General features: G+C 38.9%; 1 protein-coding gene across 1 annotated transcript; it reads left to right on the top strand.

Annotated features, from left to right (window-relative positions):
• The first annotated feature begins 371 nt into the window (after nucleotides 1–371).
• MFSD6 (major facilitator superfamily domain containing 6) lies at nucleotides 372–18,947 on the top strand. Its single transcript, XM_059820793.1, has 6 exons — nucleotides 372–1,949; nucleotides 7,299–7,396; nucleotides 13,033–13,194; nucleotides 13,783–13,881; nucleotides 16,055–16,335; nucleotides 18,204–18,947. Exons 1-6 carry the CDS (start codon nucleotides 406–408, stop codon nucleotides 18,384–18,386), a joined length of 2,367 nt encoding a protein of 788 aa, XP_059676776.1. The 5' UTR covers nucleotides 372–405; the 3' UTR covers nucleotides 18,387–18,947.
• Nucleotides 18,948–19,221: the final 274 nt, after the last annotated feature.

Below are 19,221 nucleotides of genomic sequence, written 5' to 3'. Positions count from 1 at the left end.
AAGCAGTTAGCTTTGGGGGAAAAAAGGCAACTTGAAAGAAAAGACTTGCACTTAATTGCCACAGTAACTTTGAATATATAAATTATTCTCTGTCCTAAACATGAAATATGTTTTATTGCACAATATTAAAACTGCTCTTGGGAGAACTTCACAGAATTGGTCATAAAACACATTTTTATTGATGCTACCATGTACCAGTAGTCTAGACAAATGGCCTTCCCCACCCTGATACTGTATTTATTGCTGAGGAATATCACTTATAAAAAAGAAGCTGTCTTTGTCCTTGATGACTGGTATTGCAGGTCTGTTCCTGTGTGGTACCTTAACCATGTTATGTTTTATTTGTTTGTAGGGTAGCCCTAGTTCCTTGAGAGCGCACCAGATATTGGATGCTTGTGATAAACCATGGCAGCTGATGATAAGGTTGCCATTCTAACTGATGATGAAGAAGAACAGAAGAGAAAGTATGTGCTTGCTGATCCTTTCAACGGCATTTCCAAGGATCAAGACTTGCCACCCCAGAATGAATCCCCTTCGACGGAGACAACCACTGTCCCAGATGAAGAGCTAGATTGGTTAGAGAAGCACTGCGTCAAAATAAACAATGATCTTCTGATCTCAAAGGTCTTTTATTTTTTCTTCTATTCTGCATATGGCTCTCTCTACCCCTTGCTGCCTGTGTATTACAAGCAGCTGGGTATGTCACCCAGTCAGAGTGGACTTCTGGTGGGCATCAGGTACTTTATTGAGTTTTGCAGTGCTCCCTTCTGGGGAGTGGTGGCAGATCGCTTCAAGAAAGGGAAGATCGTCCTCCTCTTTTCGCTTTTATGCTGGGTTTTATTTAACCTGGGGATCGGATTTGTTAGACCAGCCACCTTAAGATGCATACCAAAAGGCCTTCCCCCAGCACATCCCACCAACGCAAGCAGCCTTTTAACAACAGTTTCGCAAAACGCCTCGATGTCTTCTCTGCTAACCACAGTGAGTACTGCATCCCCGAAAGTTCGTGGGAAGAGAGACCTGCTCGCTTCCAGTCCAGTCACTTTGGAAACAACAGGGACAGCTAATCCTGAAATAACATTCCTGTTAACTACACAAAGCAGTGATGTGGACTTTGTCTTGGAAAACTATACCCATTTTATTTTGAAAAACACCACCACTAGCCCAGGCTCACCAGGGAATGCGACTTCGAGTACCACCCCAGCTGCCATCACCACAAAGCCGATGCCTTCTGACCAAGCTGTGCTTGTTTATGATCAACAAGAAGTAGAAGCCATCTTTCTACTCATTCTGCTGGTTGTCATAATAGGAGAATTTTTCAGTGCTTCCTCTGTTACTATTGTGGACACTGTAACACTGCAATACCTGGGCAAACACAGGGACCGGTATGGATTGCAGCGTATGTGGGGGTCTCTGGGCTGGGGGCTGGCCATGCTCTCCGTGGGAATTGGCATTGACTATACCCATACAGAAGTTGGCATTGAAGGTCAAGGGTGTAAAGCTCCTGAGTACAAGAACTACAGGATAGTTTTCATAGTTTTTGGTGTTCTGATGACAATGGCATTAATTGTGGCCACCCAGTTTCGGTTTCATTATGCACATTTCAAGCAAGACGAAAATAAGAGAAAAGAGGTAGAAATCTCACAGGTGGACAGAAGTACCTCCAACGAATCCTCCGATAACACTCCTACCAGTACGAGCCAGTCGCAGTCTTTCAGTTTTTGGGACCTAATAAAACTGCTATGTAGTATCCAGTATGGCTCAGTGCTCTTCGTGGCGTGGTTCATGGGGTTTGGATATGGCTTTGTGTTCACCTTTCTTTACTGGCACTTGGAAGACCTGAATGGCACCACCACTCTGTTTGGAGTTTGTTCTGTGCTCAGTCACGTGTCTGAGCTGACTGCCTACTTCTTCAGCCACAAATTAATCGAATTGGTTGGTCATATCAGGTAAGATGTTAGCAATCATTAGAGTGCTGTACAAAAAATGTTGAATTTCAGGCCTACCCTTGTGTTACAAAATGAGATTCAAGTTAATCCTTTTATTTTAAAACTCTGAGTCCTGCTCAGTTATGTAGCTAGCCTGATGGAGTTTTTTATTATTATTTTAGGAGTTGAAAATGCTCTGAAATGCTTCTTTTGCATTTTAGTTGCATGTTAGTATGTGCATTATGCCTGGCATACCTTTTGCAGACGGTTCCAGAAGACATCCTAGTTCCCTGATGCAATGCTCTGTTAGAGATCTTTACAAATTGCCACCCACACAAGGATTGTCTGTTTTGACATATAAATACCATTAATTTTACAGTTTTCTTCCTGATGAGTAGCAGCATTCTGGAAACCTGCTTTAGCCTGCTTCTCCTTGCAGGGCAGTTCTTTGCCCCCACAGTAGCCTGGAAAGGTGTCAGTTGCACGCTGAGAGGGGAGGAGGAGGAGATGAAGTGAGGTGAGCACCTCCTATGCACATGCCCTCATAATCAGAGTCTGGGTGTTGGCAGAATGAGGTTGCAGCCTGGTATGTCGCTTACCAGTTCAGTTCCTTGCTCTCTTCCTTTAGTTGCAACTGCATGTGTTAGCTACTGAAGTGAGATGGCCGTGCAGGGCTTCTCCCGTAGTTTTTGCCTTATGTAAGTGAAACTGATTACTTCCAGCATGTTAGTGAACATTGTTTTCCTCTAAATTCACAATTGACTTAATTTCTGCATATTCTAAATCCCTTCTCTCTTCTTTAAAAAAGCTTAGGAGAGAAAAGATGGGGGGGGTCTGAGTTAATGAAGTTGTAAAGGGTTTTTTACATTTACTCAGGTACCCTGTGCAATTGAGCACAGAGCTCTGTGTGCTGTTAGCATCATGTCTTTTCCAAATGCCCTGATTATAGTCATACAGTCATTGAGACATAAGTATTTTTTAAGCTGTCTGCGCTATTCTTTTTGTGCATTCTGTTTTGTGGTTTTGCTCTTTGTTTTTTTGTTTTGCTTTTATTGGGATGAATGTTTTGATTCATCTGACCTCTACTAAAAATGTTTGAGATGCTTAGCACGGTAATTTGAGAGATTACTTAAAAGATGGGGTTTTATCTTCCTTTAAACTGAAGAGGATCTCTTTACTCTGAGTCAGTCTCTTAATCTCTGAATTTGACAATAATTAGCGTGAGAAAATATGACACCTTGCATGCAAAGACTAGAGGAAGGATATGATGATGGAGGAGTGGTGAGAACACATCACAATCTTGATAGCTAAAGATAGCTTGGGTATGTTCTTTCAATGTATATTGTTACAGGACAAAATTCAGGCTTAGAATTGAAATAGAGAAAGAACGAAAAACAAATAATGGTAGGCTTGTGAATAAGATGAAGTAGAAGGGGATAGGAGCATTGGCCAGTAAAAAGAATGACTATGTACAGGATTAACTCCTCTTTTTTTTTTTTCTTTGCACTGTTAAGACTACGAAGCCAAGGTTGGATCAAGATTAAGTTGTTAAAACACTAGCTCCTATTTGCCATGAAACAACATTCTTTATACTTACACCTGGGAAATGCGTGTTAGTCATATTTTAATGTTATCTAATGCTTACTTGTATTTAGTCATCACAGTTCATGAGATGTCTCCTTCTGGTTGCCTTTCTTGTACTTTTTGAAATTTTTATAATGTATGGTTTGTTCAAGAGGAGGCAAACTAACCTCCAACTGTATATGCTTCTTGGAACTGTCTTAGCCAGAAGCATTTGGAATTGGTGTTTTGTATCCTTTTTTTTTTTTTTTAAATAGCTGAAAATTCCTTGTTTACTGTTTTGACATAAAAGTAGTTACATGTTTATAGGAATTCTGGTGTAAGGTCTTGTATGAAATAAGGTAGCTGTGGATTAAGAGGTACTTCTATCTGTGAATATTTCACAGGGTATTTCACAGTTAGAGGGAAGATGGCTTGACATTTCGTTTGGTAAGATGACTTCAGTGCTGAGGTTGTCGCACCTTCCATTAACTTCTGTCACTAATGTTTAAAAGAAAAATTAAAAAGGGTATTTGCACTCTTTCTTCTGTGTTGTTAGATTCCTAGTTGTAGACAGTCTTTCTGCAGTATTTATTTGAACATTATAATTCAATCTTTCCTTCCTGTCCTAATTCTTTGAAGACAGGCATGAGTACCAGAATTGCATGCACTGTCACAGTAGCAGGAAAAAATGCTATTGACTGTCCTTTGTAGAACTACAAGAAAACAGGCTTTACACCCTTGTCAGATAGAAGCTCAGTTTTCCTTTTCTAGCCTTGTAAAGCTTGCTGTTTCTACCATTGGATGTGTTGGCATATAAGATCCTTACAACATTTTGAAACCTATTCTGTTTTCACAGGGTTTTTTTAACTAATATTCAAATTATTGTCCAGGCATTTTAAGCATGAGCATACTAAACACGTGCTGATTAAAATGCCTGACTTCTGACTTCATTAGCTTTACTGTTCATACCTATGTGCACTGCATGTGTGCATATGTTATACATGCTGCCAGTGTTTCTAACATTGTATATTAGCAGGTCACTAGATGAATCTGGAGTAATGGCAGTGATCTGGTCAGCTAGAAAGCTGTTCTGTGATTGTACAGATTTACCAGGGGAGGGAATATTGCAGATGTTAGAAGGGTATTTTTTTGCCTTGCCTCCTCCAGCCACTTTCTGAGAGATGACAGAGTAGATTTTCATTTAAAAGTAAACTAAAGAGTTAAAAAGAAATAAGTCATCAGAAAGTGTGGTGAAGGCCACAGGTTCTTTGAGAGAATATTGTGATGGAAAAGCGTACAAAGCTGGCTGTCAAATATTTAGATGCCATTGTTGAATGGTATCCTGTGTAGAAGCACTCATAACTGCCATTGAGTTTAGGAAGATGATGTTAATCTCTGAAAATAACTTCCTACTTGAGGTTAAGCTTGAGTGTGTTTGTCTGACCATAATTCCAGCATGTCAGTTTTTATAGGAAGCAGAAACTGGTAGTCATGGCTGTAAACAGCTTAGTCTCCATAACATAAATATAGATTCAGTGCTTTAAATGTTTAACCTGTAAGTTGAATATGGTGTCTCTGTGGATACTGCATATAGGGTTCATAAGGAACATGTTTACATTATCCGTTTAGGTCTGATAAAGAGCCTAAGTGATTATTATAAATTACATTTTTGAAAAGCCTTTGTAAATACACAAAAGTGCTTGTGTGACGTACCCCTCCAAAAGCATAATTATAGAAATCTTCATAAACTGTAATTTACCTAAAACTCTGTACATATTCTAACAAATTAAAAGGTAGAACCAGACTAAATTGCTGCTCTTAAACTCTGAATCCAAATCTTTCTGCAAGTGTAAATGGCGGGAAAGCACAGGTAGCCGAGTGTGTTAGTGATGATGGAAAAACTATGAACCAGGAGGAAACCTCTTCCAATGTCTGGTCTGGCTGTGATAAGGAAGAGCTGAGATGGGAAGAAAGTTCTTGGTGCACAGGCAAAGTTTTTGCTAGACAAAAGTGAAATTAAGCTGGCAAGAGCTGGTCCTAAACAGAGAGCTGGGTGCATCTGTACTGCTGATGAGGAAAAACAAGGATATGGTGAGGTGGTTCCTTTGTATCCCCAAGAGGGTGCATCACCATGGGCCTTACTAGTAGGGGAATGAAGAAAGGAGCCCGCAGACCTTGTATGTTTGTTTAGCTTTTGTGGCAAATGTGTCCTAATACGCTTCAGAAATGTGATTGTACATAAGAAATACATTAAGTTGTGGCTATGAAAGGCACTAAGTTACTTGTCTTGAACAGAAGGCATTAATTAAAGGGGGAGTATTAAATTTATGATGCATGGCACAAAGAACAAGTTTGTTCTCTTTATTGTATAATACCAAACTCTTTCATGGCTTCCCATGTTTTCGTCAATGAATGCTTGGGCTTGTGTTGCCTAAAGGCAGCTTAAACCAGCTATTTGTGGACCTTACATGTATCTGGAAGCAACACGACTTGGTCTGATGTGTGGGTTGGGGGGGGGGGGGGAAACTTCCTGCAAGCTTACCCAATTTGCTGAGAGTAAAATATATTGTCTTCTGTGAATCCATGTTGTTGTGAAACACACAGACCTATCTTCATAATTTTCAATGTTTTTTGATATCACTGACATGATGAAAACTATGGTACTGGTATTTTAGCTGTCAACATGTATATTTGGAGATCTCAAATGTTAACAAGATGCTGCATTTTTATGATTGCATCTCACTCTAGATTTTTCAGTGCTATGTACCATTTAATTAAATCTAGGTGTGCTTTTGTAGAATAACTAACTAAAAAAGCAGCACAAAGAATAGCAAGCCCTTTCACAGTGTCTGTGTTTACACCTTAATTATCAATTGCATTTATTTCACTTGTGCCAAACCAGGGGTCAACCAAGAAGCCATGTTTGGACAATAAATAATCCTTGTCCCTGAAAAAATCTCTAAAGGTTGCAATAGCATATTTTCTCAAGCTAAAAACATGTTTTGAATTAAGTCTTTGTTTCCTAAGATCCATCTAAAAATAAGAGAAAGCTGGATGAATAAGCACTCCAGAGGTATGTTAAGCTAAATCTGAAAACTGGAAGGGAAAAGTCATCAGGTTAAATGTGCAATGGGAAATGCACTACACAAATAGTCTTTCTGCTTCATTGTTTAAAAACTGTGTAAGAGCTTTTTTCTCTTCATTCTGAGCTGCAGCATCTGCTGCTTTTCAACAGGATGGTTAAGTTTTATCCTGAGGCATGTTGTTACAAACCATATTGCTTCTGTGGGATGTGTTTTTAGAGTAGTTGTGAGCAGTTTGCAGATACTGGGACTACAAACTTATATTAATTGGGGTAAAATGAATTCATCTAATACAAACCTGCACCAGGCTTACATTAAAATGGAAGAATGAGTCTCTGAATGATGAGGAAAGAAGATTGATTGGAAGGGATGTTGAATGTGCTTAGAAATGGTCTCTCTGAAATACAATGCTGTGTAGAGCGTGGCATGGAACTGCAGAGCTTAGTTAAAAGCTCAGTGGATCTGCTGTCCCTTTGAATTTTTTTTTTCCATTAGGATTTTGAAGAAAGTCTTAACTTTAGCCTTGGTTTGAATATGTGTTTGGAGTGGGCAAGAGGAGAGTTTATGTTTGGGTACAGGACTTAAAGAATGTATTACGTGTTGAGCAAATGCATTAGACTGACAAACTGTACACATGCAAATGATTTCTGAAACGGTTAGGTATATTATACCAAAAAAGGAAAGTGCAAACTATCCTCACTTCTCTTTTCCTTACTTCCTTTAGAGTGCTTTATATTGGTCTTGCCTGTAATACAGCTAGATACATTTACATCTCGTATCTGGAAAACGCCTGGACTGTTCTTCCGATGGAAGTACTTCAAGGTAAGACAGTGCAGTAATGCCTTTTCAATATAAGATCAGATGCTTACATTTATGTTGTTTTCAAGTGAACTATGATTAAGTAAAAATCTAGTATTTCTCTGTTTTTTTGACGACAAATATCCCAGAATACCCAGGTTCATAAAACCTTACTGTTTATCTTGGGAAATACTTGACGTCAGAAGGGTGGGTTTGCATTTGATTGTGCACAGTTCTGTTTATTCAAACAGAACTGTGGGAGACCAACACACCCTTTAACTAAACAAAGAGACAGAAGCACAAGCTGGCTACACACCTACTGCAAATCCTGTTTGGTGATAAATGTGAACTTCATTAAATGGAAAAGGTCGTGGTTCTTGAAAGGATGCTGTGAAAAAACCCAACACCAAAACAAAACAAAACACAACAAAACACCAACAAAAAACCCCCACAGTCTGGGTCATTCTGTCTCTGTTAAAATATTTTGTAGTTTTTCAGTGGTATTGTTCACTCAATACCTTTAGACTATAGAATTTTCTTTTTTTAATAGCTAGAGAGGAATTTCTTTCAATAGCATTGTCTATGCTAATAGAGCTTCTTTAAGATACTTGTCCTTTAACTAATTTAACTAGAAGGACAGAGATGTGGTCTATGAAAAGTAATTTGAGCCCTGTTTTCAAGTCCTGTTGTCAAAGTCGTCTGTAAGTTCTTCGTTGCAATGTGAAAGTATAAATTGTTCTAACTTAAATTTTACAACATTCCTGTCTTTGTAGTGGGTACCACTTCTCAAAACCAGGAAAAATATAAACTATTTTACTTTCTGTTTCTTCAGTATTTGAAGAATACTGAAGTATTTGTGTTTGCAAGGATGCAAGAGAATAGTTAATTTAAAGGCAGAAAATGTTTTCCATGCCTTTAAAAATAATTGTACTGTCTTTGTTAAAGCCGGTATTTTGGCTTTATACAATACTACTTAGAAAATTTTCCACAGATTATACTTAGAAGTTTTATTCTTCTATGTCCAGCATAATTTGAATTTGCATTAACTTTTTCTACTATATTTACAGAAATGTTTGTAAGGTAGATTTTAACTTGAGTTATGAAATGCCATTGGAGAGTACTGTGTAGATCTCTAGATATACACAGAAAGAAATCTGTTTGTGTCCTGGCTCCTTCCCTCCCTGCTAATAAAAACAGTTTATTGTACTAAAACTGCCAAAACAGCAAGGTTCGGAATTTTGTTACTAAAAAAACCCCAAACCACAACTATTGAATTGATACTTCATCATTCATACCAAGTGTTAAAATACGAAAATGTTGCAAAGAACCTGAAGAATACATATGCGTTATACTCTTGCCTGCTTAAACATCTAGGGGGAACAAGTGATGAATATAAAGCTTTGGGTATTACCTTCTAGGTAATCTTGTTTCGAAGACACCTCAACTCAAAATACAGGGAAAAAACTTGTGTCTCAACAATACAGCCATAAGTTCATGCCTGGGAACATCCTATAGTCACAGCTGAGAAAGAAGTTTCTTTTACTTTGAATCTTGTTTTTATTCTGCTGAAATTTCAATATGAGTTGCTTAATATGTAGGTTTGGTTTTGCAGCAAGGCTGTGAGGGAGCTGTTTTGGTGGGGGTTTTTGTGTGGTGTAACCTTGAGTAATCAAGTAAAGAAAAAACTAAGGACCTTCAAAATAATACTTTCTCATAAATTTATCTGCGGACTTTCTCTATATCTAGCCACTGCTGAATCGTGTACGCTTGGGTTAATCTATCTATTTGCAGTTATTTATAGTCAGCAAATGAGAAAGTTAAAACCAAAACAAAGACATACACCACCACCAGCCCCCCCCCCCCCCCAAAAAGCCTCTTCATGTTCTACATGCACTTTTCAGCCTGTATCTAACATGGGTGTTAGCGTCCATGAAGTCCATAGGTGCACTATATGTGTGTCTAATTACTGCCACTGCCTTTGTTACATTCCAGTAATCAGTGTTGCTGAATGGGAGATCAAGTTTATCTTTTTAGAAGTACTGTTGACTTCCCGCCCCCCCAGCTCCTTTATTCTTTTTCTCTCCTCACTCTTTCCGGTTTTAATCTCTTCTTGATTCATTATTTCTTTTGCAGCAGTTAGCAAATCCTGTTTCTTGCAGCTCTGCTTTCTTTCCTACACATCCACTGAATCTGTCGGTAGGGATAAGGGGTGACATCTTATTGAAATTTGGTGAGGTGGAAGCTCTTATTTTTGTTAAGTGAGTTTGTTCACGTAGGGAGGTAAGAGTTGTAGCTACTTTGCATATGTAAGGATTAGGAGTATTTAAAAACAAAAAAAAAGAGTAGATCGTGCAGAACATGTGGGTACCATGTGGGCCACGTGACTGCATCAAGTTGATAGGTCTTTAAAATCCCTTGGTGAAGTCCTTGTTATAATTCTACATAACTCTTTTTCTAGGAAATTATCAAATTCTATGTAAATTCTAGTTCCATCAGCTGGAGGGGTTTTAAGGTCAACAACAGTTTCAGCTGACTTTTGTAAAGAATTTATTTTTCTTTTTAATACATTTCTGCAAGACAAGAAGGATTATCCCCATGTGCTTTGCTGAAGGGCATGGAGAGATTTGTGGAAGATGACTCTGCAAACTGCATCTATTGATTGTAATAAGAACCATGCTGTATTTCAGTTGCTGTCTGTAACTGGCACGGGGAGGACTCTTTAAGTGCATTGTACACTCAAAGGAATAAATGAGGAGATTTAAACTCACTTCTTAATTTTAGAATTTTGAATCTGTATGCTATATTGACTTGCACGTGCAATGTATGAAAATAAGAGCTTAGTCTGAATCTTTAATAACTGAAAACGTCAAGACATCCTCATAAGGCAAATGTGTAAAGTGTATATATATGTCATCAGTCTGCAGACACGCAAGCGATCTTGTTCATTTCGCACTTAACAGATTAAGTTTTGATATGCTAGTTAGCTGCAACTTATTGTTCCAAAGCAGTGGTCCAAATTATCTGGTAACAGCTGTGCTAGCTCACCAATTTGCATAGCAGAAATTTTCTGAATTACAAAACTATATTGATAACCTGAAAATTAGCTATTTTCACTTGGCAGTTATCCAACAAACTCCAAAACAAGTACTGTTCTGAGGAGTGACTCCTGATGCTCCGGCCACACCGTTCTATCTAGAGAGCACAAAGCTTGGGTCTTTAACTGGCAATAATTAGGATAGATCTCTCTTGAAATAAATTTGGCTCCCCAAATCTTCAGCTCCTGGTCTGTATGTAAATTAACCTACCTTTGCGAAACATTATTATTCTAAGCATAACACTAGGGTTGTTACACTTGTTGGAACTGTAGTCCAGATGGTGGAATGGTGGTTAGTGATTTTAGCAAATAATCTCACTATATATATATATATATATATAGTGAAAAACTTCTTTTTGAAAGAATTGTGGTTAGCGGTAATCCAGGCGAGACTTCTTGTAAAAGTTGTTGTAACAAGTGTTCCAAGTAGTCACTGCTGTAGAAAGAATTACAATTAAAATCACATTAGTAATGTACACATACTATAAAAAAAAAAAAACAAACAAAACCCCATACCTTTAAAGGCAAGTGAAATAAGCTGGTTTAAAGGTATGGATTTGTTTTCAGAGGAACTGGGAACACTGTGTTCTGTCTGGATTGCCTAGTGAAGGTGAAAACATCCAAGAACCTGTTGGTTAAGTTACAGCCTTTTGTTTTCAAACAAATACAGTGGTATTGTGCTTCATGGTCCAAATAATTTCTGATGTGTTTCTGATTTGCCTGGCTTTAAAACTTGACTTAAGTAGCTGATAAAACTGAATGTTTTATATTAATTGATATCCTTTCTAAAACAAAAAACATATTATCTGTATTAGATTAGCTTTGCTTTGTTATTGGGACAGTTCTTGGTTGCTATTTTCAATGCATACGTGGGTCTGCATTAAAAAAAAGTAGGTATTCAGTGAGTTTTAAAACTCTGAGCTTTTTGGATGGAAAATCTGAGAGTTTTAAAGCCTTAAACTGTAAATGGTAAGGTAAAATACACTCATCCTAATGCAAGCCTTTTATTTTTCAACAAGATGATGTACTATTACTAAAACTAGCTCTGCAATGTATAAGGGTGGCCTTTACAAACCCAAAGCTTGAGAAATTTTTATTTAGATTTGGAATGAAAATGAACGGTACAACCTTGTGGACATCTAACGTGTCTATATCTGAACTGTATCAATTCCGTACAGTGCTATTTATCATTTTACAACTAAGCAAAATCTAAGCTATTCTGTGCGTATGTTACAAAATTGTGTGTTTTCTTGCTCTTATGAGTCTTCAGCCTAAATGCCTAAGTAATTATTGAGTGTCCAACTGTTCATTAGTAAGTGTAGAGGACAGAAACATGCTGACTGAATCATCAGTTGTGCCAACATTTTTTTTTTTTTAAACTGAGGCAGTAGAGCTTAGCCATTGGTAAGCTGTGATGACTATTTTTAATACCACTCAGATAAGAAAAAATATTCCCACTCAATCTGGGGGTGGCAAAATAGTTCAGGCTTACTTGATGTGTGATGAGCTACAAAACTGCTTTGTTTTTCCAACTTCTCCACAACCCTTCCTTTTCCTGTCCTGTTCTTCTGCACTCCACGAAAAACCCACCAAGCAGGTGCTCCACCTGCAGCCTCTTTCCGCATGCTGACGGTCATTCACTGTCTTTCCCCATAGCTGACCACCTTCTGCGGTAGGAAAAAAATGTTCATAACCCCGAACCTACAAGGCACGTGCCAGAAGGAGACTTCCAGAATCTCTGCTGGGGAGCTGGGGCTGTCTCGGATACGTGGCTGTTGTTTACAGCAGCGAGGACCTCTGCTGCGCGCAGTCCTCGGGGCGGGAGCGGGTGAAATGCGAGGCGGTAGCAGCAGCGTGCGGCAGCGCCTACGCAGGATGCAGTCATAGCGGGAGGAAGGGCGTGCTGACTCTGCCTCTGAACAGCAGGCGTGAAAATCGGCATCTTTGGCCTACCCTGCGTGCTTTTTCTGTCCAGACCATTCAGTGCTGAATGCAGAGCGTGTTGGTGTTGAGTTCAGAAAGAGTTTGTTGGGGGGTTGGTTTTGGGGAGAGTGAGAAGGGCAGGAGGGGATTAACTCTTGCCTCTGAAATGACATGGATATCTTCTGATACTGTTTGGCTTTTATGACCTTTGCACTGCCTTCACTGTGGCAGTAAAGAGGCTGCTGAGAGGCATCAGTGCTTTAATTGCCTGCAGCTTATGAAATCAGAACTGTGTTTCAAAGGCCCCAGGTCACTCTCAAAGGGACGAGGAATCTGACAGAGAGACTTTTAAGGTGCTTTATTTAGTCTTCCTAGGGACTGTGTCTCAAGAAGGGAAGTGAGGTCATCTTAGAGGGAGAAAGAGCTATTGACAGACTGCAGAAGAAGCAGTCATCATGTCTCCCTGTGGCTTGGTTGCCAGTATCACATTACCAAAAGCTAATTAGTACTTCACAGGCATTTGTCAGTGAAAGGATATTGTTGGTTTTTTCTGACGCATGCTCAAACTGCTAAGTGCGTTTGCTCTGATGTTGTGTTAGTATACTTGTGACCCTGTACTCTTCACAATGTTTCATCTCTCTAGGAGTCACACATGCGGCTATATGGGCAGCTTGTATTTCATACCTTAGCGCGGCAGTGCCTCCAGAGCTGAGAACATCAGCCCAGGGAATCCTCCAAGGTCTCCACTTGGGTCTGGGCAGAGGATGCGGGGCTATGGTTGGAGGGGTTTTGGTCAATTACTTCGGTAAGCAAAAATTGTATTGAAGAATTTAATTTTATTTATTGATGTTCTGGTTTTACTGAACTACCAGCTTTAAACTTATTAATGCTTAAGGTATTGTTATGTTTTAAAGAGTAATACACTTCATATAAATAATGGAATCGTAGAACTGCTTAGGCTAGGAGGGACCTCAGGAGATCTGCAGTCCAGGCCCCTGATCAAAGCAAGGTTAGCACTGAATTCAGACCAGGTTACTTACGGCTTTGTCCTCTCAGTGTTACAGGCTGATTAAATGTGTTATGCCTAGGTATTTTTAGTATTGTGTGAGCAAATCTCCAACCTGGTCCTTAAGTAAGATGAATGAATCCTTTGTGAGAGAATAGGTTGATACTATGCAGCCTCTTGATGAACAAAGGAGAATCTAATTACTTGGTTAAAAATTCTTTGCAAAGCCTGTAGAAGAAGTGTTGGGGGAGGAAAATGTAATAAAACAAGCTAATAAGAGTCTACATGGGACAATACATACCCAAGGAGCACATAATGTTGACTCATCTTGTATGATTTTATTAAGTAGGTTCTCAATTTGGAAAAAAAAAAAAAATCTCATTACAGGTCCTGCTGCCACATTCAGAGGAATAGGCATGGCTTGTTTAGTGATTCTTCTTCTGTTTGCATTGATCCAGTGGCTGTTGGTTCCTGATGAAGAAGAAGGTAAATATTCATGTCACTGAGACTCTAGAAAATTAGAGCTGGTGAAAAAAGCTATCTCTGAATTTGTTCCCTGCAGCTTTAATTTTTTACGTTTGTTGTCTTTACTCAGATTTTGACAAAAGAGTTTGTTTTCAAGCGAGAAGTGTTTTCCTGAGCAATGGTAGAAATTGGTGTGCTGCTGCTGTAAGAAGGGCGGCATTGAGTTCTTGGAGGTCGAGGGGAGGAAACCATAACATACTTTACTACCAGTATGTCCTCTCAGCTCTGGGAACCCCTTAGGTTAGTCTTAACAGCTGTAGTGAGTCATTTCAGTTGCATCAGTTCTTTAAGGTCACCGTGACCACTGCATGTTCTCACACTCTACCAGTTCAAGCCACCTCTGCCAGAAACTGCAGAGATGGCTTCAGAGGACAGAAGCTTTTATAACTGCCTCAGTTCTGTTCTGGCACTGAAGAAATCTCCCCTCAGGTGGAACTTGAACTTTTCCATCTCTGCCTTTATTAATATAAAGGCTAAGGAGAAATGAAATTCTTAGTGCAAAGTTAAGCATTTAGCATAAATCTGATTCTTACAAAGACAATAAAACTGTGGCAAATTCTGAGAAGTCATGAATTTTTGATCTGATTTTTACCCAAATGTTACTTTCCAATATGAGCTTTGAGTACGAAATGAAAGTTTAGTTTTCTTTAGCTGGAATATTAAATAAATTGTCCTTGACTAGTCATCAAGTTGCCTGTACTGAAGTGTTCAAATAGTTATTTTGCTGGAGTTTTCTTCACCTGTGTTCAACCAATAATGGCAAAAAATGGAAAGGTGAAAAGGATATTTGCTGTTTCAGGTTCCCATCAACTTTTGGTTAATTACATGTGTACCTACAAAAGAATAGTTTGTTCCTAGTGGTCTTACTCTATTTAGTTTGTTTCAGTCTTTGGTTTTCCTTTAATACACAGTATCCATCTTAAGAGTGTGTATCTTAATTTTAAGCATGGCAGTAATTAGGTTACTTTCAACAAGACCAGCTGGACGAGTAAAACTAAGCATGTGGTCAAGTGTGTGCAGGATTAGTCTCTTCATTTCTTCACTGCTAGAGAACATGCAGCCATTGCTTAAAATATCCAGTGCTATCTAAGAGTCTGTAAACAAAATATGATTTTATAATTTTGAAAAAAAGATATTTTTAATCAGTAAAATATTTCTACTCAGAAAAAATATTTTCTCAAAATTTACAGTTATTTGTGTTATTTACAGACTCAAAGAGAACATACAGCTATTACTTAAAATATCCAACAGTTTCTAGTGATCTTTTTAATTACTTTTTGTATATAAATACTCAGGCTCTTCAGGATTGTAAAGCACATTGTGTTGGGTCATGACAGTCATTTTATGGATGACATTTCAAGATAGTTCTGAAAACTATTTCAGATTATCAGAAGACCTTAGATGTAAAGATCTGTTGGGAGGATTTCTTCCTTTACCTGAAACTCCGCGACAGATATTTTGTCTTCTCCAGGGTGTCGCTAACCTTGTTCTTTTCTCACTAACTGCAAAACTTCATCTCAGTAACTATGGAGAGATGGTTTGTTTCTTAAATAAAAAAGTGGTGAAGGTGTGTAACAACTTCTTTAAGTCAAATCAGTAGGTTTAGAAACTTAGTTCTAAGATCAGAAATGGCTGTTCTGATGATGTAGGCCATGGGACTTCACCAAATGGTTCCTATTTGAAGCCAGTGTTTAGTTAGGAGTACAAGTGAGTTGTAAGATGCAGGCTTTATGCCGAGGAATAAGTTTGCTACAGGTCTAAAAGACTTATTTTCAATTTGCATGTAACATAAAAATGACTTAAATTTCCATGTAACATGAAAATACGTATTTCTAATAGCTAGCTAGGAACAAATGGACCACTTCATACTCATTAGCCCCTCCTGTTTATGCAGCCATCTAAAATACCTCGCTGCAGTTGCAGAACAGCCTTGCTTGTAAGGACAACGTCCACATCGTGTTTTCCCTAACTAGATTGTGGCGTGTCTCGCTCCTGGCTGTTTGTCCCAGTGTTCTGCTTTCAGTACAGTGATAACCATATTATGAGAGCAAGAAACACTTAGTGTTCATTGTCTGCTTCACATTTTTTTAAGCTTGTTGGCTTTTGCCAGTGATTATTTTGTTTTAAACTTCAGAAAAGACAATGCTGGCGGAAAGGATCCCAGTGCCTTCCAGTCCTGTTCCCATAGCAACTATTGACCTTGTACAACAGCAGTCAGAAGATATCATGCCTCGGACTGAGCCCAGACTCCCTCTAAAGAAAACTAAACACCAAGAGGAGCAAGAGGATGTGAACAAGCCTGCCTGGGGTGTCAGCTCTTCTCCTTGGGTCACCTTAGCTTATGCTGTCTACCAGATAAAAGAGATGGTTAAACTATCCAAAACCAATCCAACTCCTGAGAATCAGCCTTTGCAGGTAATCCTCTAATGTACAGGAAGTTCTTACGTATTTGAAAACCTTTACAGCTGTGTAAATCTGTTAGTACCTGGCAGGTATTCTCTGTCAGCTTGTAATAAATTCAGAGTTGTGAAACAGTAGTTGAAATACTGCATGAAATAGAGTTGTTTTCTGTGTATAGTACAGCAGGAATAACTATTTTTGCAAGTATTGTCTTCCTGAAGATAGGAGGAGAGGGAGAGACATAGACACTCTGTTTTACAGGCTTGGATATACTTGAATTCCCTTTAAGTTTACATTTGTTTTCATATTAGTTGGAATCTGCCGGTTATGCATTTACCAAAATTTGCAAGGTGATAATTGAACATGAAGATGCACAGCTGCTTAACAGAGTGTAAAATGATTTTTATTTAGTTTTGCTTCCTTGGGTGATGCTATCAAACATCTACATTGTTGCAGAAATAGGCGTTCCAGACAACTACTGATGGGATACAGAGCCTTCTGTTCAAATAAAGTTCAACTCTTTTTTTTATCTAGAGTTACACCAGATGAGAGCCGTCCCATGACTTAAAATGTCTGATTGCTGGTGCTTACTTCACACCATTTCCCTTCTGTCCAGTCTCCCCCCAAAATACCTGTTAATACCTTTAGCTTCATCAGTGATTGGATGGGCTTGGATCTTGAACTATCATCTAATGCTTTGGACATGCCTTTCAGAATGGAGCTGAAGCATACTGTTTAAGCAAAGTAGGGAAATGCTGTCAATGCAAGTTTTAGAACAGCATGGTTGATGTTAAAACCACTGTGTTTACCTGTCTGGAAGGAGTGGGTGGGGTTCCTTCTTATGCACCCTGTAGGTGTAAACACAGAAATGCTTTTTCCACAACTGTTGTCTTTAGAAATGGGTAATTTGGGATATGAATGTGAATCAGCAGAGCAGAGTGTGTAGGAATTTCACCTGGTCAGTGGTCTCTTGCCTTTCGTATTTGTTTTTATTCTTGAAAATATATTTACAGGCATGTCTGCTTTAGGTTGGTTGGTTTTTTGTTTGTTTGTTTTTGAACCTCCCCAAGTTAAAGAATGTGGGTTTTTTTATAGTGATATCACTGGGTCTCCGACATCAAAGTAATTTGTCCAGACAGACTGCTCTGTTTCCCATTGGTAAATGTCCTCACGGTCTTGGTTTGTATAAGCTGTCCCCTTTTAAAAAGAGAAATCAGAGAAAAGCAGTTGCACAGAACTTACGCAATGAACATGGCAAGAAAAGAATGTCTTTGCAGTTGTGTGGTGTCTGAGAGGGACTTGTCCAGCACTGCTGGACACCACCCAGCTGCTTCACTGAGAATTGTGAAGAGGCCAGAAAGGCTTTCGTGCCTGTCGGCATCTCTGTGGCACATGATCTCTTCATTATTCTTTCCTTCCTGTAAAAATACTGTGCTGATATAAAAGTAGCTCTTGTTGTCTGAGCAGTATTTTGGGGAGGGAGGGAACTACTGAGGAAAGCTATATTTAAGGAGCATGGAAGAATTTTATGGAATGGTTTGGTCAAAATAATGATCTTGTCCAACACTTTGAAGTCCAGTTAATTATTTTTTTTTTCCCTTGAAACACAACAAGTTTGTTTTTTGCATGCTTCTTGGGAAAGTGCAGTTAGGAAAAGAGATGGAAGGTAAGCTGCTGTCTGCTTGCTGTTAGTGTCATCTGGATTTAAATGTACTACTTTTGCTTTGCTTCTTTAAGTTTGATTTGTTATGTTGCGAGCGTTCAAAGTAAGCGCTTTGTGAATTTCCAGCAGTGCCTGAATGCATCTGGGGGTATACTACTGGGGATAGTGTCATGAGTGTTTATGCTTACTTTTTGCATGCAATCCTTTCCCCTCTCTTTAGAAAATCAGTGAGAATTGCAGTGCTTCATCAGCCAGCTCAGCAAGACAACCCCAAAATCCGACACATTCTGGGCAGTCCAGAAATTGTTCAGCACCAACACCTACAGCAACATCAGATTCCCAAATAGATGGCGACCGCGTTGTGTCGGATCATGATGCTCAGCCTGCTGCTGCAGGGCCCTGAGATGCGCTCATCTTCTCCAATCCAGTGCATGGAATTCTGCTTCTCACCTGGGAAATGCTGCAGTAGGAGCTCAAAAGTAGGACTTCCTTCATCTTAACGATCATAATGTGATGCCGTGCAAGCTTTTAACTATATAAAGAATATTCATATGACTACACAGAGCAATATGAGCAGGGAAGCCAAAAGTTCGGAATTCTTGAGGGAAGTGATGTGGCCGGATCTAACGGTAGGAAGAAATCTTGGCTGCTTTGCCAAAGCTGAGTCAAGTGCTATGAGATTTCTTTGCAATCTGTAGAAAAAGGGAGTTCACTCTTCACTTGTTGAGGCACAGAGTGTCTGATGTGATTGGATAATTTTCTTCTTTGAATTTGTTCCCAAGACAAAATGAAAAGACTTTTTAGGAGAGAAACTGAGTTTCCCTGCATAGTCTATTAGAAAGTATCAGATCCAATAAACATAGGAACAGCATGAAACCATCTCTGTAAAGATTTCTCAGAAACAGAGTAGCTTTAGCAAGCGTATCTTCATATTATGGTGATGGATTAAGTAAAACACACACATATTCAAAGAATATGTTTTTGAAGCTAATGTTATCTTGTTTGAGATAAAGGTTTAGTTCTGCAAAGCGAAGATTTTGAACTGGTGTTTTAGTGAAACAAAAGAGCTGGAGGAAGGCTTCTGAAGAAGTTAACCTCTGCGCTTGCAGCCCTTCAGTTGGGCATAGGTCGTGTGCATTTGGGTAATTTGAGGTTTGATGTTGTATTGAGACAAGAATCTTTGATCAAGATTGCACAACCTGAGATTGATCAAGGTTTTCAATGGACACACTGTCTTT

This window comes from Gavia stellata, chromosome 8 (genome assembly GCF_030936135.1).
Source record: "Gavia stellata isolate bGavSte3 chromosome 8, bGavSte3.hap2, whole genome shotgun sequence".
NCBI lineage: Eukaryota > Metazoa > Chordata > Aves > Gaviiformes > Gaviidae > Gavia > Gavia stellata.
Note: the sequence above shows the minus strand (reverse complement) of the source record. Positions and strands in the feature narration are given on the sequence as shown.

Excerpts from the sequence above, each read along its gene's own strand:
- MFSD6 (XM_059820793.1), top strand. The coding sequence starts at position 406 with ATGGCAGCTGATGATAAGGTTGCCATTCTAACTGATGATGAAGAAGAA. Across the intron at positions 13,195-13,782 it reads GGTTTTGGTCAATTACTTCG|GTCCTGCTGCCACATTCAGA; the intron begins GTAAGCAAAAAT and ends ATCTCATTACAG. Across the intron at positions 13,882-16,054 it reads GGTTCCTGATGAAGAAGAAG|AAAAGACAATGCTGGCGGAA; the intron begins GTAAATATTCAT and ends TTTAAACTTCAG.